Genomic DNA, 26,134 nt, shown 5'->3' on the forward strand with positions numbered 1-26,134 from the left:
GTATTGCTACTTCTCCTTTTTACATTTACTTGTACCACCAAGTGCAGGTACCCAAAGAGCAGAGTTCTGCGCTGTTGAAATATGATCGTAAATGTTACAATTATCATTTAAGGTAACAAAGCTTTTTATTGGTGATTTTCTGTGTTCTGCTGTTTGAATATTGAATTTTAAAAACTGCTTACTTCTCTCAGCTTAATTTCTCAGGTTCTGTCAAAATATGCTTAGCATGGTGAAAAGAGCCATTGTTACGAGCAATGCAGGGATGGCAGTTGTAAGGAGCTGCATTTATAGTGAAGCAAAGTATTTGCAGAGCAGACAGATTTTTTTTTTTTAAATTATTGAACTAATTGTGTAAGTGGAAGATGGGTCATCTTACATGAAAGATTTTAGGAAAAATAGTTTCAGCTGTTTATATAAGACTGTTCCTAGTGAGGAGTGTGCTGTGTCTCTGCCATATTTGAGGCACTTATTGTGAACCACTTCACCTGTTTTTAATTGTGACTTGCTAAGGAGAGCATTCCCTATCAGAGCTCACTTCAGTGGTTTTGGTTTAAGTTGAAATAGCAGCGTGGAAGTACTTGTCATTTATGTGGTTCAGTCACAGCTAAAATAGTTTGTTTCATACTTAATGCATTTTTGAATATGTTGCTTCATGAAGAAATCTACTAATTCAGTTTGCATTTTAGCTGATACTGAGTAGAGATGAATGTTTTTATCCTTGAACTGACAATGATAACTTCACATCTGCAGAATGTAAAAGCTCTAGTAGTTTTCTTTTAAAATTAATGGTATTTTTTTTTCTTTATTAAGTTCATTATTTGGTTGAATAAATATTTTTACTTTCTTCTTGTGGGCTTTTTGTTTTGGTTTTTGGTTTTTTGCTTCTTGAAATTTTATTTCTGTTTCTTTATTTTTGTGGCTTAGGGACTGAATCCTTCTAATATGCATTGAATTTTTAGTTGAATTTATGCTGCACATAAATCTGAGAGAAGGCAACCAGTAACTTATTAAGTTGAAGTGTTATTGAGGTTCCAGGTGATTCATTGACTCACCATAGAAGCACTTCTTTCTGGGTTGCTGACCAAAATCTTAGTCAATCATACACAGCTGGTAAGCTTTTAGAGAGAATGAGGGAAGGAAAGGTGATAGCTGATCCTGAGTGAAGTTTTGTAATTATTCTTGTCTAACTGGCAAAGAAGTAAATGTTTTCATTCTATCAGAAAGTCCAATGCAAGAATACTTCTATTGTAATTTATCGTGGAGTATTACTGTCAAGTGACTTACTTTGTCTAAATGATTATTTGTTTTCTCTTAAAGTAATAGGCAAAAACTGGATTAATAGTTTGCACCCTGGTTACTGTATATATGATATGATATATCATATATATATGATAAGATCCGGAAGGACCTTCTGAAATTTTAAGAATTTATATTTGCAAATTAGTTTATTCAAAATATTTACATATTCATAGAATAGTTAGGAATAAAGATTTAAATGTGGTTGGTTTGAAATGCCTACCTGTTTTGCTTTTAGAATAATAGCTTTGTGAGTTCTCTTGGGATTTTTCTTCTCTGTTTTATTACTCTGAACTATTGATGTAGTTTGCACAATTTTGTTTACTAGTTTGCTGTTTCTGGTTTTTAAGTTTTCAAGCTAAACCTGTCAAAGGGAAGTGAAGAAAACATCAACGTTGCTGATGTGCCTGTTAAGAAACACTGAGGTTGAGAAACAGGTGGCAGAAAGCTGCTGGTTGGTGGTTGATGATAGTGTGTCATGCTTTGCATTAGTTCTGCTTGGCACTGGATGAGTGGATGGTATTGGAAGTATGGAGACACTCAGCTGCTGAGTCTGGAAGTTGGCAGTCCATCCAGTTTGTGCAGTCAGGAGGTAGATAAGCTGCTCAAGTTATCCAGTTTTGAATTAAGTGTGAAAAGTGTAATGTAACAAGGTAAATGAGGCACCTTTGTTAACAGTACATGTTTATTTTATCTGACTCAAACTAATTTCAAGAGACAGAGAAGCAAGCCCTGAAATAACTAGTAAAAATGCACTTTACTTGTCCCATGAGAACTTGTTAAGAATTAAATAATATACTTTAAGCTCAGAAGCTCAGCACCCCTTAGTTTTTAAGGTACCTTGTTGAAGGTTGAAAGAGTACAGGATATTCTGTGATGTTTTTTCTAGTCCCTTGTGTGCTTAGCACATGTTGCTCTTATGTGCTGGGAGGGGACTGGTCTGCACTCAGTTTCACCACGTGTCTGTGAGGGGTTTGTCTATTCCAAAAGAAACCAGAACATACAAACAGGGAGGAAGCTGGAGATGTCCTGCGGTGCAACTTTTGAAGTGGATGTTTGGGAGAGCACAGCAGCTGTGCACTGCACAGGGTGTGTTTCCACAGTTGCTGTGAAATGTTGGTGCTCCCAGCACAGACCTGGTGTGAACAGGGGAGCTTGGTGGGATGCAAACTATTTGAAATAGAGAGAGAAGAAAGCAGAGAGCCGACTCCTGACACTTCCCTGGAAACCTAGACGGGAAATTCTGAGTGCAGTCAAGGAAAGTTCTATGCAGTGAAGCCAAGAGATGTGTAAAGGCTGAGGTTGTGCATGCGGTACTTTCCTGCTGCAGTCTGTCATTTGAGAATGTCTAAAATACAGTCGCTTCCTCAGCCCCGAGGAGCTACTGTCAGGTGGCAACAGAGGCAGGAGGTAATTTTAAGATCAAGTAGGAGAAAGACTAACTTACTTCTTTCTAGGTCTGTGGTAGACAGACTAATTCCTGCCTGCTAACCAGAGCACTGTGGAAAGGTACTTTCGTGTGAGAGGGCCTTGCCCTTTTTACTTGTTTCCTGAATCTCTTAGATTTTGTAGCTTTGGTGGGTATTCACATGAATTTGTGTATAAGCAATCAGGAGAGCTGTTACTGATCTATATACAAATTTCATATTCTGTTTTTATTATAACAATAACATCTTAATTGGTTTAAGGCTGTCTGTGCAAACATGTGAAGTCGCTTTTCTGGTAAACACGTGGAAATTCCTGTAACGAAAGTGCCACAGATTTGTTTAGGATTTTTTAATTTTTTTTTTATGAAACAGTGTTAAGATGTAATAATCCAGTGAAACATTCTACCAACCTGCATCATCTATTGTGTTTGATATGCCTGATACTTGCTTAAGACCTGAGTACACTACGTGGCTGCAGAAGAAAACCTTTTTCCAAAAAATTTGGAAGAAGTAGTAGGGACACACATTTTTCTCTTAAACTTGTGTTTAACCATGTTGCTCTTAATGCTGCCAATTCCCTGTGGCCCAACCTATTTTCCTTTGAAACAAGCTTTGGATAGCATCTAATTCTAATTAAAGTTTATTAAAACTTTGTACTAATAGCAGACTAATTATAGGTAGTGTAAAAGTCTTGCTGATTTTTCTCTAATCAAAGTGTAATCTTGTCTACAGCTGTATTAAATTTGAGCTTGGATGACAAACCTCTTGGTATGTCAAAGCTTATTACTTAACAGCAAACATGTTTTTTGTGGGAAGGCTGTGTTTGTACTGGGAGTGCAGTTTGAATGTTATGTGAACTTAATTTGAGGGCTCATCTGTTTGGTGATATACAGTACAGATGCTTTTTTTCCATGGAGTAGATGGGCCAGTAGATGGGACTGATTTTGTGCACAGTTCCAATGCATTGCCACTGTTATTAAGTGTCATCATTTTTAATGAAAAGCTTGCTGAGCTTTCTTCCATGTTGTGTTGGGACTATAGATTTTGAAATAAATCTTTAGATGCTTTTGTTTTGAGCTTCCGGCGTGTGTCCTTCTATCGGTTGGGTTTTTTTTTTCCTTTTAGTAAATGACTCATTCTCCTGGTTTGCTTTGGTTTCTGGACTTTGTTATTTTAAGAGCACAGATAATGAATTGTAGCAGAATTTAATACATTAAATATCAAGAATACGTTTCAACAAAGGGATATCTTTGTACAGAAAAACCTAACTGTTCTCAGAACAGCAATTTTTTTGAAATGCTGATTAGACACAGAAAAAATCTGCATGTTAATTCTGGTTCTTTTGCAGCATATGGCCAATTTCTAGCTAGATATTTTTTACCGTTGATTAGGAAGTTCAATTTCTATATTTAATGGGAAAAGCCTTTGACAGCATTTTGGTTTTTACGTTGCTTGCTTATTCTGGGTAGAATTCCAGTAACTTGCATAATTTCAGTATCAGGAACACTGAAGTTGAGAAACCTAATTTTAAAATTTGAGCAGTATGAGAATTGTTAAAGTGGATGTTGAAGTGTAGAAGTAGTTTGTCTGGAAGGCTTTAGACTGTAAAGATGGAATTAATAGTTCAGGCAACCTACAGAATATGTGGGTATATTCCTATAATTAATGTAAAAATTCAGTATTAAAAGAACCCTTGAACAACCAAATCTTCAGCTGTAGTTTCTGCTCTGCTTTTTGTGGCTTTGGTTTTTTATTACCCTGCCTGGGCAGTGTTTTGTGTATCGTGGCCTTGCCCTCTAGTGGCTGCAACTCAATTTTAAATAGTGAACAGAAAAGGCATTTTCATGCTTAGGGAAGGGATTTGGAAAATTTCTTTATGGTGGTTTAAAGAATTAAAACATCAGTGGAGGCTTTTTCTTCTTAGACTGACAATCTAGAATCTCTAATGCTAGAAAGAGGTTCTTTTTGTACTTTGAATTTTTTTGTCTGTGTTCTAGAGGGAAATATGGCACATTTAGTACAAAAAATTATAAGGCTTGATAATGACTTTTGAGAGGTGTGGATGACCACTCCCTCAGGCTTTTCAGGTGAAAGGGTATGGGATTTCCAGCAGTACTTTGCAGTTTCCCTGCTCCTAGTGGCCACTGGCAGATTGGTTATGGGCACTGATGTGTTCTGGGTACATTTCTATTGACAAAGAGATAAGGAGATTTCAGTTATTGTTATTTTGTGTGTGTGTTGTTTTTTATTTTGAGCTTGTCTGAAGAGTCACATTCATGGGCACGGGTGTTACCAGTGTAACATCCCTCATGACCCTGATGGAAAGTAGCTAGGAAAAAAGCCAGAAAAATACTTCTGTGTAGAAACCTGTACCTTGGCAAGTTTTGCCATGTTAGCAGCCCTTCTAATCTGTGAATCCAGTGTACCGTGTATGTGATTTTTGCCCTTGACTAAGACGTATGAGTCGTGAGTCACTGTGTTTGATACTGTAATTACCACATCCTTGAACGCCTTATCTGCCCTCTGCCCATTCCTCTGCTGGGGTTGTTCTGACGTTGTGAGAAGGTTGCCCCTTGTTTTGAAGCCAGTAGGACACAGCTAAAGAAATGGCTGATCAATATTCTGTAAGATTGCCTATCAAAAATCAGCTCATACATTCTCTCCCATTGCTGGCAGACCCATCTCCATATGTGGATTTCTTAACTTAAGTTGAAAATAAGTCATCTTTTTCTTTATTGTGAAATTGTTGATCTCAAAGGAGCACCAGAATAAATCAGCCTTTGTTCATGAATACCAGTATTTAATTACTACTTGCTTTGAAAGTCCTGACCCAGGAATGCATTGCAAATAAATGCAGCCTCCTCCCAGGGTATTTTTGCTCTCACTTTGTTGGAGGTATGGCTTGGCAGTGCCTTGAGTACAAATACTAAACTCCCAATTGTCAGATTTCTCCTCTGTGCTGGAAAATGAATTTTCCGTCTTTGGATGGAGCCGCACCCTTCTCTTTTGGTGTTTGGTTTCCAGTTAATTGCATTTGCTCTCTACATGGAATGCTGAAGTTCAAAACACAGAATGAAAATAAATTGAATTTAGTGTTTAAAAAAAAAAGTTTCGGTCTGTCCTTGATGCAGAGAAGTCTTCAGAAAAGCAAGGAGGAGCATACTGCTCTGGTGACCTGTTGTTTTCAGTATGAGGAACTGTGTAGTGAACTCTCGCTACACTCTATTTGGGTAATATTTGTGGTTTGGACCTCTTACAAAATTATCTTGTTTGACATGATGAAAATTAGTGCAGTGTCATTTGTACTAAGGCAGTTCCCTTCAGCTAGGACTTGTACTTCTGCATCTTTATTGGCTGCCTTGAATTTATATCACAGTAGCATTACATTTATCCTCACAATGGGCATTTTAACTGTAGTTTAGCAATGTGCTGAACATTCTGTTCCTTGTGACACTTGTGCTCTGTTAATAAATAATTCAGGAGCAGATGATGACAGAAAGCAAGAAAACTTTACTTTGTGCAAAGGAGAGATGAATTAACAAGGCCTGCTGCAGTTGTTTGTTTAAAAAAAAGTAAAAGTACTGTAGTAATATTAGACAAGTCCTTTCAGATGGATGATGTCCCTTAATAAAAGGAAGAGAGAGACCTTCCTAAATTTTTCAAGGTATTTTGAGAATTTTTATAGATATAGTGATGATGCCAAACCACTATTGCATTGCATTTGGAGGTGTCTGTGAAATGTGATGGTTTTTTTCTTTATCTGAATGTGTGATCACTGGGAGTTTTTTCCACCATAAACCAAGAGCAGTATGGAATTAATGATAGTAGGTAAACACAGTGTGGAAGGAGTAGAAATGAGAAATGGTTTGAAATAGTTTCAACAACTCCCTTTATTCTCTAAACAGTTGAAAAGTCAGCATGTGGGAAGAGATTCTTTGCCAGGAGTAGGGGAGCTTTGATGTAATGATTAACTAATTTAGCAACTTAGCATTGAGTAGCAAGACAGTTAAGCAGCTTTTGCAGTTCTGCACCTGCCTTGAAATGTCTGGGGTTATATTGGGAGTTGGAGTTTCCTGATAAACTAACGAGCTGCCTCACAACCTTTTACTTTCGTATAAGTAGATCTTCTCTTCTGGCAGAGTATCTGGTAATCTTGGTTTCTGTTGTGGTTTTTCTCCAATTTGCTTGCAAATGAAAATGTAATTGTTTGCTGATAGAAGTTCAGTAGTGCAATTTTCTTAGGGGAATTTCCATTTCAATTAATTTTTTACTAGTTATAAAGTTATCTTGTTAGCTCAAGATTTTTGAGGCAGCAGAAACAATGGATAATGTTGGTGTTGGATTTCTCATTCTGAGTATTTACTGACAGATGCTGATAGTATTTCAAGATTGCTTTTTAAAAAACATTTGTTTTTAATTTGTCTTCTACTTTTTCTGTCATTTCTGCTTATTCTTCAGTGTTTTGCCGTAAAACCAATTCATTGGGTTTCTTTAGTAGGTGTTATAGAAATTTGATTTGAGTTTTTGTTTATGCAAGGTTCTTATAAGGTCAGTCAAAATCTAAAGACCGGGAGAGATTTATGCCTTACCTCTGCTCTTAAATTAGGGCAAAGCCCTGTCCAAACGTAACTAACCTCCCTGTTTATGTCGTACTTTTCATTGCAGTAGTCAGAGACAAACCCACACTTTATTTCGGTCTTGAACTTCATTAGATTGGCCAAAGAATGTTAACTATCAAGTTTAACCATTTTTTGATTGTGAATTTAAGAATAAAAATTATAGTTTTCTGAATAGCCTTAGTGTTCTTCACTAGTGCAGAATGTCTATGGGTTCTTTTGCCTCCTAAAGGTAAGAGTAAATTGCAATAATACATTACAAACCTTTAGAAACATGTATTTGAAAAGAAATTATGATTGTATATGGGAACCTGCTCTTTGCAGAGCTTATTTATTTTATCTGGATACATGTGTGGTACAAATACAGTCTTTGGGAATTTCTACACTTCGAGAGGAAGATAACTTTACTTATTGCAAAGTTTGAGTGTGTCCTGTTGCCAAACTTTAATTACATTTATTAGAGTAAATAATAGTGTTTAGCTTTCAGACTAGTTTTATAAGAAAGTATTCTTATAAGGCCATCAGGATGGATGAGTATTTCAGCAATATTTTACACTTAGAAGTAATTATTCTGAAGAAGCCTGAATTTCTGGGTAATGGCCAATTAGGGGTTTTATTTCTTTATTTTAAAGCTGCATTAAGTTGCAGTATTTTTCCATAATTGATTAATATAGAGAACACAGTAGAATTAAGTGAAACCTCAGGAAGTCACCTTGGCCATGTGTTTCCCCCAGGGTCCATGTTTGATGTGATGATAGAAGTTGAGATAAATTATACAAAGTAATCACTGGTGTCACAGTGATACATGATATGTAGCTGTATAAATGTCTTGTGTAACAAGAGACTGAGCTTCTTTAATGAAATATAGCAGAAAACTTCTTTGCAAGGAGTACAATTTCCTTTTAGAAATCTGGTTTTATCTACTTCTTACTGGTTTTGAGTCCATTACACAAGTCAGCGTTTTAATATGGAGCAGGAAAAGTTCTTTCCAAGTCTCTGGATGTTATGTGAGATATTGTCATCTATGACAGCAGTAAGACAAAATAAGTCTCTTCTTTATATTGTTTTAGTATTCTAATGAGTCAATGAGCATCTTGGGATGATGTGTGAGTAATCATTTCCTGGGAATCTTTCCGTTGATTGTACTTCATTGTTAATGTATTTTAGTTTTGCACTTAAAGCAGTGATGTACCTTAAAATTCTCTCAGCATTTTCAGGATGGAATTAAAATAGTACTTGAGAATTTTCATGTAGGCTAAAAATTCAATTTCCTCAAGAATATTGTATATAACTAGTACTGAGCTGGGTAATTTTTTTGCAGGAAATTTTTGTGCTTTGTCTATATTCAGAATGGAGTTGCATCTTTTCTGAAAGTGTTAATGTCCTTAATCTATTTTGTGATTCATGTACAAAAGGAAGTTTTAAAGCATGGCGTATGTGAAGGGACAGACTTTCATTCTGCTGTGAAGGGAATAAATATAAAATTTTTCTAGTTGTCCTGAAGCCATCCAGCACTTCTAGCAGAAGGCTGATACTCAGAAATTCTTGTGAACTGTGAGGACAAAAGTTAAGTAAAAGGGACATTCTAAAGAGTAGTAATTAGTAACTATGGTGACAGATGTCTCACTGTAGCAAGTCAGTCATCTATATATAAACCAAATTACTTGTAAATTAGAACTCTTCTTCTACATCTCTTCTTTTTAAAAATAGCTTTTTGCATCAAAAGTAGTGACATTGATGTGTAGAGAGGGATCTATTTTTGTATGGTGTTGTCACATTTTGTGGTAAAACATTTAATCTTGAGGTTTTTGGTGAGTATCTATCTTGTCATTCTCCTCCTTTTGACAGTGAATGCCTTTTGGATTATTTGAATAATCTAGGGATAGATCAGCACTCAGATGCATGAGCAACTTCTACCTTCTGCAATCACTTCATTCCATGCCTTGTATTTCCTGTGAAAAATTTTATTTAGAAGAGGAATGAATTTTTTGTATCATGCCTGGGATTGCTTCAGCTCACATCCTTCAGCATGAATCTTCTACCAGAGTGTACTTACAACAGAATTTTGAGGTGGCCTTATTGTGTAATAGGGAGTGTCCAGGACTTGTTCTTCTGTGACTCGGTGTTGTACTACATTTTTCCATTATGGAATGTGGAATTATTGGGAGGTGTTAACTTCACAACTGTCAAGTTAGGCTAGAAATGTTTGTTTCTAGAAAATAGCTTGTCTGATTACTTGAATGCCTCCAGTTCTGCTGGAGAAGGGTGAAGGCAAATAGGTTAGCAAGGGGAAACATCCTTTGTGATAATGTTTCCATTCACATTGGTTGTGCAAGGTCATAGTGCACAATCATAGAATAAAAGCTTCATTTCAGTTTAATCTGTTACTTAATATTGGTATATATGATATAGATATCATCTTATATGAAGGATTCTTTCCCTGTATAAACTGTTATTACCATAACACTACTGGTTTTTTTCCAGATGTTTTCTTGTTTTAGGTGTTGGGAGTGTTGATAGTTCCTCTTAGAGCTAAAGTAAATAAAAGCAATCTGAAAGTGAGTTAGTGACGTTCCTACAGTTCTGTACTGACCGTGGGGATGTTGAACAATTCAGGAATTATAATGCAATTTATTTACTTAATTATATTTTCACAGAATCACAGAATGGGTCAGGTTGGAAGTGACTACAGTGGGTCATCTGGTCCAATCTCCCTGATCAAGCAGGGTCATCTCAGAGCACATGGCACAGAACTGTGTCCAGATGGTTCTGGAATACCTCCAGTGGGAGAGACTCCACACCCTCTCTGGGCAACCTGTTCCAGTGTGCAGTCACTGCACAGTAAAGAAGTTCTTCCTCATATTCAGGTGGAACTTCCTGGGCATCAGTTTCTGCCCATTGCCTTGTGTCCCATTGCTTGGCACCACAGATTAGAGCCCAGCTCTGTGTTCGTACACCTCCCTGCAGATACTGATAGACACTGATGAAGTCCCTTCTCAGTTGTCCCTTCTCGAGGCTGAACAGCCTCAGCTCCCTCAGCCTTTCCTCATAAGAGATGTGCTCCAGTCCCTTAATCATCTTTTTAGCCTCTGCTGGACCTGCCCCAGGGGCTCCGTATCTCTCCTAGACTGAGGAACCCAGAAGTACGTATTTTATGAAAAAACATGAATTTCATGAAAGCAGGGATGATGCAGGTCATGGTTTTCTTAATTCAGCTTGAGGCAGCTGTTCTAATACAGAGAACTTCGGATTCTGGTTGTGAACTCTACTTTTAAGTTCTTATGTAATTTGTGTACTGATTCTGACATGTAACAATTGACAGAAGTCAGGTGGTTGACACTGTAAATACAGCCTGCTCTCTGCCATTCTCTTCTTGACTGATGCTGCTTAGGAACCAGCTTCTGAAGTTTGCTCATTTTATAGCTCAGGTCATCATTACATACCAACCAAATTAAGCAAACTGAAAATGATAGGAATTCTGAAATCACACTGGGTTTTCAGCTGTCCCTGCCATCAAGCCAACTTTACTGCTTTCTGTGATGGCTAAGGAGCAGATAACTCACCACCGTTCTGGTCCAGCTTCCTCATTCCTTTTGTCCATTACCACATGTGATTCCATGGTGTAGTGGTTGTGAAAGGTGTGGGGGACTGTGGTTTAAAGTTGAGGGCAGCAATGCATAATTACACAAACTTTTAGAGACAAGCAGCAGAGATTTTTCTCCTCATTTTCATGTACATGCACAATTTTTAAATTGTGAACATGTTTTTTTGATTTTGTTTTAAACTAGAGAACTTGGATTGTGATACAGTTTGAGGTCCTACACCTAAACTTTTAGCCATCTTCTGCTATTCTCTTATTACTTGGAAAAATGCAACAATACTGCTTGTCAATTATATTTGATAAAAATAGCTCAAACCATTTAATAGAGTATTCTTAAGCCACGTGTAGCTACTTGTAAAACTGAATAATTAGAAAATATTGCTTAATATTTTTAGTAGCCTTTCTGTTAATAAAGACCACTTCCTAATACAAATCAAAAGTCCTTGTAAAGTAAATGTCTGATATCCTCTTTCGGTATTTTTGGATGTAAAGTAGATTATCTGTAACTACAGATGTTGAAGAATAGTGTAGAGCTATTGACTAATAGTAACCCTGAGTCCTTTTCACCTTCAGATGAGTAAGTTGAGTTCCAACTACTAGCAAACATTGAATAGTGATGTAGAAAGTAAATGTGATGCTTAAGTGGGCACAACACATAGGAGATGGCATTAAATCTGCAAACATACTTTTTTGTGTTTTTCTTTTTTGTTGATGATTTTAATATGCCAGAATTTGAAATTCTGATAGCTGTATCTGTAAAAGTCAGCAGCTAAAGTAATCATTGCAAAGTCATATGTCAAAAAAAGTCAGTGCTGAAATGTTTGCAGGTACAACTTGGACATGTTTGCTTTGTTCTGTTGAGAAAGGTGACATTTTGCTGCTGAGGAAGGCACTAGAGCAGCTCAGGATTGTAGACAAACACAGGTTTTATGCAGAGTTTATCTGTTGGTGCCTGTCAGTGCTGGGCATTGCCTTTCTACCTACCTTCCTCTTCCTCCCCACAAATCCATCCATCTTCCCTTCCCTCTCGTAGTCCCTGTGTCCTTTTCAGGCAAAGTCTGCTGACTCCACTCACACAAAAATTAAGCTGGGTGACAGGGCCTATGTTGAACTTCAAAGCACTTGAACAACCAGGACATGGCAAGCAGCACAGGGATTAATATTTTATAGCACCTCAAATAATACATCTAGAAAGGCCAAACTGTGTTTATACCCAGGCTCAGTTACGCTGGCACAAAGCTGCTTTTAGTGGCACAGTTTATTTTGCTTGACAACAGGTATGAGCAACCAGCAGAGTTGTCCTGGCAGTACAGACAACAAAACTTCGAGGTGTAAACAGGCACAGGAACAACTTGGTCAGCAGAAGAGCATATTCCCTGCTGTCCTTTCTCCTTTAGCCCTTTGAACTACTGACAAGTTTGGAAGGATAGCATTGGATTCCTGGGGGTAGCTGAAGATTTTAACCTTTTCTCATCAGTGTAGCTGGATTTACATTGGGCTTACACTTTGAGTTAAAAACACAGTGACTTTTTTTTGTCCAGTGATATCAAAGAATGTTAATTTTTTCTCCTTTTTTTTTTCTTTAATTACTGCATAGAAAGAGTGGTTAAGTTTCTTATTTTTTAGAAAAGTTACTGAAAACTACTAGCAAGTTTTGCTTCACTTGAGAAAGCCAATATTTATGGTCCCTGAAAAGCCAACTGCCACTCCTTCACCCTGTTCAATCTGCCTGGAAAATCCCTTTCTTCACAGCTGGTTGCTTTTAGTTTCGTACTGTGTGCTTGCCTGGCGTAGTTAGTCATTTTAAAAAGGAGATTTCATAAGAACTCAAAAGTTAATGCACTAGTTTTGTTTCTAAGTTGAAGGAGCAGGGGTTTAGTAAGCAAAGAGCTATTAGATCTGTGTGTTTAAGAAACAGAAAACTAAATAGAAAAGCAATTTTGCTTGATGTACCCCACCCTGTGAATTATGCTTGCTTATGGATACAAATACTTCTACTTCCTTGATAGGCGGGTGGAGTTAGGCAAGTGAGAGGAAAGGAATTTAGGATCTGTCTAAGCAGACCAGAATGAGGAACTCAATCAATTGGATCTGGAGATAATTTAGCATTTGTACTTCTCTATCTTACAGCCAAAGAACTGACCTGGAATTCAGTATGGTTTGCCCAGTGTATTCTGCTAGCAGAGTGCTGCTCCCAAAATGAGAAAATGCTCAATATTAAGACTTCAAAGAAGATAAAATAATATTTTAACAATGTGAGAGAAGAAACTTTCTAGCCACAGTATGACAAATGCTGACCATGTTGTTTTGACCCTGGTATGTGTTGTTTTAAAGTCTTTGGCTTTGCACAGTTGGACTTGTGCACAGTGTACTTCGCTTCCTGGTAGAATTCTCAGCATGCAGTGAGTAAACGAACACAGCTGTATTACTGCTTAGTGAAGTTTTACTCCAGGGCAAGTATTCCAGTTTCTAGATCCCTAGTTACTTGCTGCTTTTGAGTATTAGCTTTAGTACTCAGGGGGTGCATTTATAATGCCTGCATTAATTGTTCCATGATTATTTAGTGTGAGTAGGGGAAGAATCTGTCATCGTTAACTGCAGCATTTTATGGTTTAACTGCTGTGGCTGACAGCCTTGCTGCCCCTTTGTGGCAGTAACCATGGCAAAAATGAAGCTGCCATCTCCTTACTGGTTATAGTTCATAATTTGACAAAATAATTTAAATGTTTCTGGTTTAAGCTAAAGCCACAAAGGTATAACAGGACCCTGAAGCACATGGGAGTTCTGTGTACTTCTTTCACAAAGGAAATAAGAGGTGAGAAAATGAATGCTACACTAGGACGTTCTGAAATTGGGGTTCTCTTTCTACATTAGTTGTTTAGGCAGTGAACATCTATTTAATAAATAAAATATATTAATTTTTGACTTTCTGTAAAAGGCAGTAGCCTACATTTTGGTACTTATTTACTTAATATGTAATTCTAAAAATAATTGCCCTGAACTGCAGTTTCAAGCTGGGTTAGATGGAGTGGCAGTAATGTGCTCTTAAAATGGCAAAGGATGGCTGTACATAGTAATAGCAAATATTAGAAGTATTAAAAAGCTGGTCAGTTGTTTGTTCCTGTAGTTCTACTGTAATTAAATCGAGGTAATTAAATCACTGAATAAGTGTGCTACTTTCTTTTTAAGATTTTCTGTGCATCTCTGAGCCCATTTTTTGTCTTCCCTAAGATTCTTTAGAAGTGTCTCATCCTGTACCAGGCCTGCATATGGCTTGGGAAAGAAAACACTTCATGACTTTCTCACTTGTCAGGCTAAGTAAGGAGTTCTCTTCAGCCTGCCTCCTGGAAGATGTTACAATAGTAATCATTAAACAAAATGGATTTATTGTTGCTACTTGGTTTTATTACTTTGAAGAAAACAGTTTACCTACATTTCATAAGTTAGGTTAAAATCTGTCCTCCTGGAGAATTTGCATCTTCCTAATATCAGTTAGAATTAATATATTTTATGTGCTTAATTTTGATGTATTATAGTTTGGGATCTCTACAGAAGAATCTTCTATTTCTTTGATCAGGAAATAGTAGGAATTTGTTATGGGGGAAATCATAGTGGTATCTATCTAACGGCATGAAAATAACACATGAAGTGTGATTTAGCAGGTTGTTGATGCACTTCTGAGGCACTGACCTAGAATAAAGTACATATATTCCATTTGTAAAACTGAACAGTAACTCGAAATATTATAAATACTAAATTTGTGAAATGAGTACATAATTTCCTTGCAAAACAGGGAAACAAAAATATGTAGTTTTTTGAAACTTCCATAATGTAATTTCTAAGGAAGTTGGACTGTACTGGAGACGTTTGTGCATACTGATGAAATTCAAGTTTTACCTTAGAATAAAATCTTCACAAATTTTGTGGAAGCAGCTTGGTAAGGTGTCTGCAGTTAACTGATCTTATTAATGGCATATAAGTGAGAGTGGAAATAAACAAGAAATTACTAAAGAAGAAATACAGGCTAGGATTTTTTTTTTTGGTCTGAGCTGTTATGATAATGGAGAGTTAAGTTTCTTGAATACTTTGTGTGTTACCTTGTATTTTTTAAGAAAGGAGGGGAAACCAGCGCTCGAGCAATATATACAGCTATCACCTGAATTAAGGATGTGATAATACTTCTACAGTCCTCAAAAGCTGAGTTGTTTAGAATGTGCATGAGCTGCCATCTCTGCTCTACATTGGACTTGTTAATATGAGGTACAGAAGGGCTGGGACTTTGCTCTGAAGAGAGGAGTGAATTATAAAAGCAATTATAATTAGGCCAGTATATGCTGCCCTTTGTCCTGTCGGCACCAGCTTAAGCACCTCCTCCTGTATCTTGCATCAGCTCGAAACTGGTTTGCAGTGACTAAACAAATGCCTGAGCCAGTCCAAGTGAGGAGGTGGTGGCACAGCTCGGCAGTGAGAGCTGGGAAGCGCAGGAGCTGGGATTGCCCCAGGGGCCAAATCCACAGATCTGATGGAAGGCATTGCTCTGAACCGTCTGATCCGCAGCACATTTTCCCCCTAAATGTCTGCAAAGTAGAAATCTGAGGAAAAACCATTTTCTGGCAGCGTTTTCTCCTTTGTGCACACAGGATTCATCGGCACTGAGAGCTGGGAAGGGCAGGATTCATCGCTGCTCTGTGGGCTGGCAGTGCTGCCCGAGCTCGGGCTGCGCTGGGAGCAGGAAGGACAAATAGTGCTGGATTGACAGAAGGCGCTGTATTACACAGCTGCTGTGTAAAAGGCGTTGGTTTGGGAATCAGAGAACCCTCTGAGCATACCGTATAATTAAATAGTGCATTAAAAACCGGGACTCTGCCACAAGTGGTAGTTGATGTATAGACACATTTGTTTCAGGGCTTGCACTTGATTTTATTTCCTAAAGGTAACTTTAGTAACTATGCAGAAAGGATGGAGGGATTGACCTTTGAGAAAGATCATTTGAACTCTTCAAAAGCAGCATGGAAGTAACATTGGAATTTGCTACTTGAAAAGGACCGGCTCGGTGGGTTCCCCAGCAATGGCTACACTAGGGATAACTGAGTCCTTCATAGCAAGATTTGAAGGCAGTGTGTTTTCCCTTCCTTAGACATCAGCTATTAGCATGTGGCTGGTATTGCTTCTTTACTAGATGCAGGAAGAGGAGTATGTACAAACAGGATGAAAAGACTTGAAGAGCATCACTTGCCTAAAATTTATGTAATACAGTTCAGTAGTATGCACTTAAGTGGACATCAGTTACGTAATATTTAATGTGCATTTTCTGTGGACATTTGTTTACAAATATCCTTTTACGGTTTGAATTTTGTGTCTGCTGATATTTTATGAATTTTATATGGCTGATGCTCTGTTGCACTTCTTTTCCTGTGGTCACTGTCCTGTATTTCCTTGTGCTGTCTCATCTGAGTCCTGTTTGTAGATTCTGCAAAAATGTGCATATAAGGGGCAATGATTAATCAAAACATTAGGAGGGATAAAAGGCAGATATGCACAAAGAAGAGAAGGGTGGGGGAAAGCAAATAAGCAGAAGCATGTTTGTTTCTCCTTGCCTGTGACTCTCTTTTTCATAACAGAAGAATTTTCAAATGAAGAAGAAAGCTAATTCAAAACAAACAGGAAGCAAGAAATAATTACCTCTGCACTGAAGCGTGAGAGGGTTCAGTACTTTGAGACTATTAAATTAACAGGGTAATTAATTTGATTGGCTTTTAAACATATAACTTATAAAAGCTGTATTATATGCTATTATGTTAATAGATAGTATTTCATAATATGGAGAGTATTACTTAGAGTAGGGTGGGTTTGATTATTAGTACAGTGAATGCAGTCATAATTTCTTGATCTATCCATAATTTATGTTTACCTTCATCTTTATCAGCTTGTGACTGATTATTGTTTTCTTTTCCTTCAGTTGAAGATCTAAGGCATATATGCTGAGGGGGAAAAAAACACACATATTGCTTTTCATTCTTTCACATGCTGCATTTCATTTCAAACACCTACCTGAGCTTTCCTGTGCTGGCATTCCCCTTAATTACTGAGTCCTGTGTGCTGGACACAATGGAATTTCAGCTCTCTGCTTAGGCACTGTGTTATGCCATGTAAGATCCATATCATACACTCAGTGTCATTTTCCAGTACAAGATCTGAAGAGCCCTGGTGCTGTGCTCCCACTCTATTCTAAACCCATCTTTCCCCTCAACATTATGGTTTTGAGCTGTCTATCAGGTTTTTTTTGAAGAGTGTGATAATAGAGGTAAATAAAAGCATGGAAAATTTTGCATGGAATGCTGAAAAAAATAAAGGTCAATTGCTTTTATGAGAAAAACATGGGAATACATCAATTTCTCTGCACACAGCATCTTTTCCCCCAGCCTTGTGCCTGCTTTGGGCCTTGATGAGATTCTTTGAGTGCAGGAAGCCAGCGATTTCTACCATTCCAGCAAGTTCCTGTAGTAGCTGTTGTTATCTTGGAGTACTGAGATTGACTCATTCCAGTAGCTACACCTGTCAGTAACATTCTGGTCCCCCCTTTTATGCTGTCACTGCTCAGGTTGTAGTCAGTCACTCCGGTCTTCTGCCAGGTGACTCATTTGTAGCCTCTTCTCAGATGCAGCAGTTTTGACTACAAGTCTTGTGTCATAAGCAGTTTCAGCTTCAATAAGTTACTATTAAAATTTAATTAACTCTGCAGATGGGTATTTACAAGTCTACTTGGTGATACATCAGTCTTGAAATTAAGTTAATGATGTGAAATAATATTGCTGAGAAGTAAAAGCATCCTATTAGTTTTCTTTAGTTTCACTGTGGTCTTTTATTGCAATTCCTGAATTCTTTGTTCTGCTAGAGGTTTTCCTTGTGCCCTTAGTGCTAGCCTTCCCTATAACAAGTTTGTCATGCAGTACTGTTACCTTAAATGTATGAGCAGTTAGGATTTTTGTGTGTTGACCAGATTAAATATGAATTGTTACATATATATGGCAAAAGGTGTTGTTAATGATGTGTGATCTTCTACTGCAGGCAGTAGTTCAGGCACACTTTGTAGCAATTATTTGCACGGTGTATGTGCTAGAATTCAATCGTGTAAACTCAAAATCAAATACCTATATTTCTTGATAATGGGAAGGTGTTGCACCCTGAGGAGGGTGTTTGGAGTTTGATATAGTTGTTATTTTCTATAAATAATTTTTTTACAAATAAAATTTTACTTGAGCTTATATTTCTTGTCTTACTTTTCCCAGATACTTTACTGTTCTTTTTGTTTGTTTTTCTACAGTTCTATCTTCAAGACACTAAAAGTAGTAATGGTACCTTTATTAATAGTCAGAGACTGAGTAGAGGATCTGAGGAAAGCCCACCATGTGAAATTATGTCAGGTGACATCATCCAGTTTGGTGTAGATGTGACGGAGAACACGCGGAAAGGTAAGGGTATGGATCATTTTTTGGTTTCTTTTCAAGTATATTTATTTAGAACACCTTATTACATTATGGTCTTTAAAACTAAATTACATTCTCATTGTAAGAAAATAGTTTTGTTTGGGTAGGTTTTTTTGTTACTTCTTCCCTCCTTTGTGCTGACAGCCCTATGCCCATGTGGTATCAGATCAAGAAACTCACCTGCTGAAAACACAGACTCTTATTTCTTCCCCCACACCCCTAGATGGATTTTAACTGGGTTGTTTCCATGGCCTGCCTTCTTCCGTGGCTCTGGGCTGCTACTGTGCAGGTCTGGAAAAGGAGGCTCAACTGGAGCCACATGTTTATCTATTGCCTCACTTAAATTGACCTACAGCAATTTTAAAAGTGCAACACAAGCATGTGTGTGTAGTGTTGTATTGGGCTTTTTGTGTTTGGATTTCATTGTTATCTTATAATTGTAATTACCTTTCTTTCAAGCCCTTCAAACCCTAAGGTTTCAGCTAATAGTGTGGCAGAAGTATGAACCTGAATTTCTTGATCAAGTAGTCAGTGAAGGTTTGAAACAGGCTAATTTCATTCTTTTCAGGATACCCACTGTTTCTTTCTGTGACTGCTACTGATTTTATTTTCTGCGGGTACTTTGAAATGAGAATAGAAAAAGGTTGCTAGCTGACAAATGAGGTGATGGCATTTTTGTTTGGTTTCTTTTTCTTGATGTCTTCTTCCCAGTATGCACGCTCAGGAGATCTTGCATTGTGGCAACAGCTCTGTATCTGTGTTAATTAAAATGCAGCCTCTGTCTCTTTTTCTTTTGAAATTACATAGTATTTCAGGAACCATTTCATTCTCTTTCTGAAGACTGGTCTGTGTGGGGATTATTAGATTGTAATCAGTATTGTCAAGACTTTTTAAAGTTCCCTGGTGGGTCTGCTGCTTTCTGTAAGCATTGAACTTCTGGTCGTGTTCTGTAGAATCCTTCCTACTCAGTAACACATAGATTTGGCAGTAGAATGTCAGAAGTGCCATCATCCCTCTTTACGGCTTTTCTGAGCAAGACCTTCATAGAGCTTTTCCTTAAAGAGAAGTGTATTAGAGAAGAAGGAAAGAATAATATTAAATTGGAATGCTGATGATAAAGCTCTTTAAAACAAACAAATAAAATGTTCATCAAAACAAACCTCTCTCAAACTCCCCCTCCCCCCCCGCCAAAGCCCAGCAAACCAAACCATAGTACAACAGGAGAATTTTTTTAAGTGCATTAAGTGAACAAAACATAAAGATGATGCCTGCTCTGTTACTCATGAATTTGTCTTTAGCCAGATGGGTTGTAGTTCTGAGCTCTGTATCAGAGGAAGGTTAATGAATATCTTTAAAGAAAACATTGTTAAGTAAAGGTGTTGTTAAAGTATTTTGTCGTGGAGAGCTTTTAGAGCTGTAGTGTTTTTGAGTGATTCATTGTAGTGAAGGTCCCATTACATTGTTTTCCTTTTCTCAAAAATGATGTTGCAAAGATTCAACTCCAGAATGCCTAGCAGAAATTATCTGGGAGTTACTTAAAATGTTTCCATGTGAAGTGATTGCAAATATTTATGAATACTAGCAGTGTACATGGAAGAAACCAAAGGAATACATTGCATCAAATAAACTTGGAACTATTAATCTGATGAGATGTTGTCCTTGCTAAGAGAAGCTGAATTTGTTCAAGTGTATTTAGTCTAAAACAATTTTATTATAAGATTTAGTTGGAAGAAAAATTGGAGTTGACTTGTTTTTATCAGCACATTGCAGTTAGTTTATGGAAACGTTTGTGGAAAGTTCATGGTAAGCAAATTCTTGCCATGAATTTTTGCCAGTAGTTCTTTGCTGTGGTTTTATGTTAGTTTTACAAAGCAGTCCCAGTGACCTGGCATTTGTGTAATGAGTGATCAGATTATGCAGCCTTCCTTGTCCTTTTTCTGGCTTTGAACATGGAAGCTGTGCTCATGTTACTCATGAATGTGTTGGGCAGTCTAATGAGGAAGAGGATACAGCTTTGCTTTCCTCCCTCTCTGCTCCCCCAAGCTGTGAATGAAGATTGTATCATCACAGGGTGTTTACCTGTGAATGCAGTTGGAATGCATATAAACATAGGTTTTTCACCAGTTCATTTCAGTAGTCTTAGATGTTACTGTTAATCTAATCTAGTCATGAAACAGACAGGAAAGTAGGTTTTAAATTGGTGATTCCCTTTAAAAGCACTTTGCACTCTGGTATTTACATAATGCCGTATTTGCACAAGACATTTCAGCAATCTACTGTGTGTAATTTTAAGGTAATGACAGGATAGAACGAGTGTACTTGCCCATGTAAATTCTGAATTCAGTCAGTATTACTAGAATACATTTATTTTATTGTTAAGGCTGTGTTTTAATAAGTAATTTCCTTGTAAATGTGATCTGGATTTGGTTCATTAAAATAGCGGCATGTTCAGTATGTGATTTTTCAGGTTATCAGTACGAACACCAATTCCTCAGCTTCCTGCTGCTCAGCCAAAGTCAGTAACAGGTCTTGGAGAAGTGTTTGCATCCCTCCTGCTTCCTTATTTGTCCACTTGCTGTATTACTGACAAGCACAGGGGCCTGGCCGTTTCCCTCTCCTTAATACAGCACTTACCTATTAATGTCTTACTCTATGTGCTTTTCTCTTAGTGTGGTTTATGTTCTTTTAGCACTTTCTAAATTTCCCACTTGGTGCCAGAGCATTCCAAGAGTTAACTGGTGATATTTCCCTGCATGGAAAGGAGCAGCAACATTGCAAGTCAGGGTCAAACAATACCAAGATGATTTAGTTCAAATACAGTTTATGCACTTCTTTCTAGTCAGGTTTGGACTCTCTCATACATCTGTTCTGTCAAGAGGTGTTTGAGGGAGGTCGTGCAAGTAGGGAGCCCAGTGTGTGCTACAGAGCAGTGCACAGGCCCCCCGAGCGATGTGGGGAGCTACATTAATAAGTGAAAATAAAAACGAGAGCATCATTGGTGCATTGTCTCTCAAGGAAGCAAAAATTGAGACAAACATAAATGTTTTCTGTGTTCCCATTGTGCTCCAGTGCAGCAGAACCTGTCGGGGTTCAGGGCGGATCTCGGGGGTTTTGGAGCTATGAAGTATGGGGCAGCTCCGTGTTTTGGAGGGAAGAAACAAGTTCATGACTGGAATGTGGAACAGCAAATGGAGCAAGAACAGGATTTTACTCCGTGGAGGGGGCAGTGGATGTGGAGTGGCTGTTTCACGCCATGGAGGGGGCAGTGGCTGTGGAGGGGGCAGTGGCTGTGGAGGGGGCAGTGGATGTGGAGGGGGGCAGTGGATGTGGAGGGGGCAGTGGATGTGGAGTGGCTGTTTCACACCATGGAGGGGGCAGTGGCTGTGGAGGGGGCAGTGGCTGTGGAGGGGGCAGTGGATGTGGAGCGGCTGTTTCACGCCATGGAGGGGGCAGTGGCTGTGGAGGGGGCAGTGGCTGTGGAGGGGGCAGTGGCTGTGGAGGGGGCAGTGGATGTGGAGGGGGCAGTGGATGTGGAGCGGCTGTTTCACACCATGGAGGGGGCAGTGGCTGTGGAGGGGGCAGTGGCTGTGGAGGGGGCAGTGGCTGTGGAGGGGGCAGTGGATGTGGAGCGGCTGTTTCACGCCATGGAGGGGGCAGTGGCTGTGGAGGGGGCAGTGGCTGTGGAGGGGGCAGTGGATGTGGAGCGGCTGTTTCACACCATGGAGGGGGCAGTGGCTGTGGAGGGGGCAGTGGCTGTGGAGGGGGCAGTGGATGTGGAGGGGGCAGTGGCTGTGGAGGGGGCAGTGGATGTGGAGCGGCTGTTTCACACCATGGAGGGGGCAGTGGCTGTGGAGGGGGCAGTGGCTGTGGAGGGGGCAGTGGATGTGGAGCGGCTGTTTCACACCATGGAGGGGGCAGTGGCTGTGGAGGGGGCAGTGGATGTGGAGCGGCTGTTTCACACCATGGAGGGGGCAGTGGCTGTGGAGGGGGCAGTGGATGTGGAGCGGCTGTTTCACACCATGGAGGAGGCAGTGGCTGTGGAGGGGGCAGTGGCTGTGGAGGGGGCAGTGGATGTGGAGCGGCTGTTTCACGCCATGGAGGGGGCAGTGGCTGTGGAGGGGGCAGTGGATGTGGAGGGGGCAGTGGATGTGGAGCGGCTGTTCCCGCTCCGGAGGGCGCGCGCGGGGCGGGGCGGGCTCGGCGGCCGCGGTGGCCGGCGCTGGGGCGCCCCCTGGCGGGGGCGTTGCGCAATGCCGGCTGTGCCGGGGCCGGGCGGGAGCGGCGGCCCCACGGAGCGCCCGGAGGTGAGCGGGATGGAGAGGGGGGTGAGCTGCGGGGACAGGGGGTGTCTCAGCCCCACTGGGAAACCAGGCGTTGCTCCACTGCCTTTTCTTGTTAATTCCTCGAAAGGCATACTATAGACCTGAATTTAAACCATTGCTGCTGTCCTGTGCATTCAGTACTGTATTCATGTTTTCTGTGTTGCTTTACGTTTCCCTCATGCTTGCTCCTTATTTTTCCAATTGCGATGAACTGATAGCTAAAGATCAGACTGCAGGGTTTGGGTGTTGTTTTCTTTCTTACTATTTTAATTTTATAAATTTATCAAAATGCTTGGTATCCTTTCCCAGTCACTGTTTATTTGAGACCTTTTGCTAGATGCCCATTGTATCTTAATTTGACATAAATAAAGCTCCTAAAGATTTTAGGAGATTTTTGTTAGTCTAGCTGTTGACAGAAAAACTTCAGAATTATATAATCTTACCCGATATGTGACCCAAAGGTAAAGCTGTCTGTTGGTATTTAATGTCAGGTATCCTAATGTTTTCTTATTAAAATCACTAATTTTCTCTTAAAGGAAAAATTCTTCATTATGAAAGTATGTATTACAGGCTACAGCTAGTATTGTTAATGTATTTTTAAAATGTTTTTGCAAACTGGATTTATTCCATTATAAATAAAGACCCCAAACCCTGCAGATTAATCTATTCTGCCCCAGCAAGTAAATTTAATACTTTACCAGGTCTGCCTGAAAAAACAAGGTGCTCTAGCCAGGAGACTATGTCTCCAAAGCATTAGCTTTTAGCTATAAATAAAGGTCAAAACCAGCTTGTCTTGGTTGGATCATTTCTCCTGTATTTTTAGATTCTATTGAGGTAGCTTCCTTAAAGACCTGTCTCATTTCCCTGGAGTACTACCAATGTCCTAAAACACCCATTGCCCTTTTTTTTCAAAGCCAGATTAACTGTTGTACTGATATTAATAACTGAGAAAGTAGAGCAGCTATTTGTCTTTATATGTTAGTGGGTGCTGGAGGTATGGTGGTACATGATAGGTCACCACATACTCGTTTGTATCTCATTTGTGGTAGTATTTTGGGAACAATGTTTAGCTAACTTTCCATGTATCTGGAAATACTTTTTACTTCCCAATTCATAGAACCATACAAGGGGAAAAAAAAGTCAGCCAAGGCAGACATAATTTGATTGTTTGCAAAGGCATTGAAAATGGTATCAGTAACATTTTTTGAAACATTATATAGAAAGTTTGAACTTAATGTAAGAATTAAATATTGCATTTCCTCCTCTATTCCTTAGACTCTTTCTAGAGTTTGAAGAATCTTGAATTTAGTCCTCAAGGAGCAAGTTTACCTCTTCTGAAACAAAAGGCTACTTGTCTAGGGCTACGCAGTAGATGTGCACTACAAGCACCCTGAAACAGAGATGCATTGTCTTGGATGATGCTGCTCATGGTGTTCAAAAGGATGTACTTCTCAGTGGTTCCTACACTCTTCCTCTGCGTTCCCTTTTCTATCCTTGTTTGTAAATAATAATCACTTGTCAAGTTCCAGATCTTGAAGTGTGTGTTGGTAACACAAATTGGCTGTGTTACCTTCTAAGTGCCTGGATTTGCTTGTAGGAATCTTGTCAAAAAGGCAGCTCATTACTTTGTTTATACCTCTGCATTCCTGTTACGTAGCGCAGGTAAGATGCATTCCTCTTCACTCACTTTATGATCAACACATTAACTTTTTGAACTTACTGTAGTAAAGACCAGTTTCAGGTATTGCTGCATGTGGAAGAGTTGGAACTGGACCTGTTCCACAGCCAGGACTGAGTACACAGCATAACCTGTTCAAGTTTGTAATGATGAAGTTTCCTGTGTCCAGAGGAGGTTTGAGAGGGCAGACCCAGGCACTGGTGCTTGAAGGGGTTCATGCCTCCTGCTCTTTGCCTGTCTCAAGACAGTTTGCTTCGTTACTATAACATTAAGCACTGAACTTACAATTAAATAGTGATGGATCATGATGACGTAGTATTTGTTTCTTTTCAGTTACCCATGGATGTATAGTCTCCACGATCAAACTGTTCCTTCCAGATGGAATGGAAGCTCGATTGCGATCAGAGTAAGAATAAGTGTTCACCTGTACCAAAATTCACCTACTGTATGATGAGGATTTGATGGATAGTATGTTTAAAATCATCATGGAAGCAGTTTATTTTCCTGTGATCCTGCAAAGCAAGTAACTGAAAGCATGGTTCTTTTGCAGGCATTATGAGAAAAAAAATCTCATTTGCTTGTTGTTTTTAGTAATTAAGGCAACTATGAAGAATAAAGGAGTTCTCTAAAAGAAGAAAAATATTCTTATGTAGTCAGGCTTTTCTGACTGGTTTACTGTACTGAAATGGGTATTAGAAACAGAAGAATATAGAGAAAAAGAAAGCAAATGAGCAAGTTCTCCTGCCCTCTTTCTTTATTTATTATTTTGGCTCCTTTAAATGCACATGGAGTCAACTAAAGTGAAGCTAATGGAAACTCAGATGAATACTGACAGCATTTTCTGTGTATATGCACATTCTTGAGAAGTTTTCCAAGAGTAGTAGAAACAAAAACTTTAGCATTTTGTTTGCACTGAGTGCTAATCACAAATGACATAATTTTAGTCATCTTTCATTATCAACAATTCTGTGGGGTTTATTGCTTATTTTATCATTAGTATCCAGAAATACTTGCAGGAAGCTTTAGGGTGTCTTTGCTTGTGGGAAGATAAGTTATTATGGGAAATTTTCCATATAATTGCATGTCCAAATAAGAAATAGTAAAAATGTATGATGTTAAATTTTTAGTACTGGTGAAAATGTCCAAGTACAACATTTGTGCATTTTGTGTTTACTTCCTTTTTTTTATTTTTTAGTGTTATCCATGCTCCATTGCCAAGTCCTGTTGACAAGGTAATTCAGTAATTTGCTGGTTTATGCCTTATTCAGCCACATGCTGTTTTCAGACTTGTTATAAAGGTGAAGAAATAGTGAAGTCTGTCCAGTAACATTTGGATATGTTTTCCACTGCATGTTTTTACCCAATTTAATATTTTGAGTGACACTTAAGGTAGAGAAGTAATGCAGTATTACAGTGTGTATTTGAAGGTAAGTTGACTTTTTACACTGTGGCACCTGAAACATGGCTTTGGACCAAAACCATTGATGTTAAGATAGTTAATTTCCAGGTACAGGTTGACAGACTAACAGGTCTTGCATAATTTAATACTTGATGTTCTGTGAGACCCAAGAGTAGCTCATGATTTGGTGTTTAGATAAGGTCTGTTTTCTTTATATCATGTTTTTTATGGAGGAGAAGCTGTGCTGCAGTCTGGAAAGTACTGTCATGTTCCCAAGGAAGATTGAGAGCAAAGCTCTCTGCTTCTCT

The 26,134-nt window shown here is 38.8% G+C and overlaps 1 protein-coding gene across 31 annotated transcripts in view; it reads left to right on the forward strand.

The window, feature by feature from the left end:
* SLMAP (sarcolemma associated protein) overlaps positions 1-26,134 on the forward strand; it is an 84,344-nt gene that overhangs the window by 15,025 nt on the left and 43,185 nt on the right. For 16 of the 31 annotated variants that reach the window (XM_082288827.1, XM_082288813.1, XM_082288812.1 and 13 more), the window contains exons 3-5: positions 18,265-18,412; positions 24,761-24,833; positions 25,623-25,659. In XM_082288827.1, the coding sequence (XP_082144953.1) occupies positions 18,265-18,412; positions 24,761-24,833; positions 25,623-25,659 (258 nt within the window). Of the gene's footprint in view, positions 1-18,264; positions 18,419-24,760; positions 24,834-25,622; positions 25,660-26,134 lie in introns of all 31 variants that reach the window. The other 15 variants (XM_082288824.1, XM_082288802.1, XM_082288811.1 and 12 more) reach the window with 1 other exon arrangement.

The sequence above is a fragment of the Coloeus monedula genome (assembly GCF_965178545.1).
Source record: "Coloeus monedula genome assembly, chromosome: 11".
Classification (NCBI taxonomy): Eukaryota; Metazoa; Chordata; class Aves; order Passeriformes; family Corvidae; genus Coloeus; species Coloeus monedula.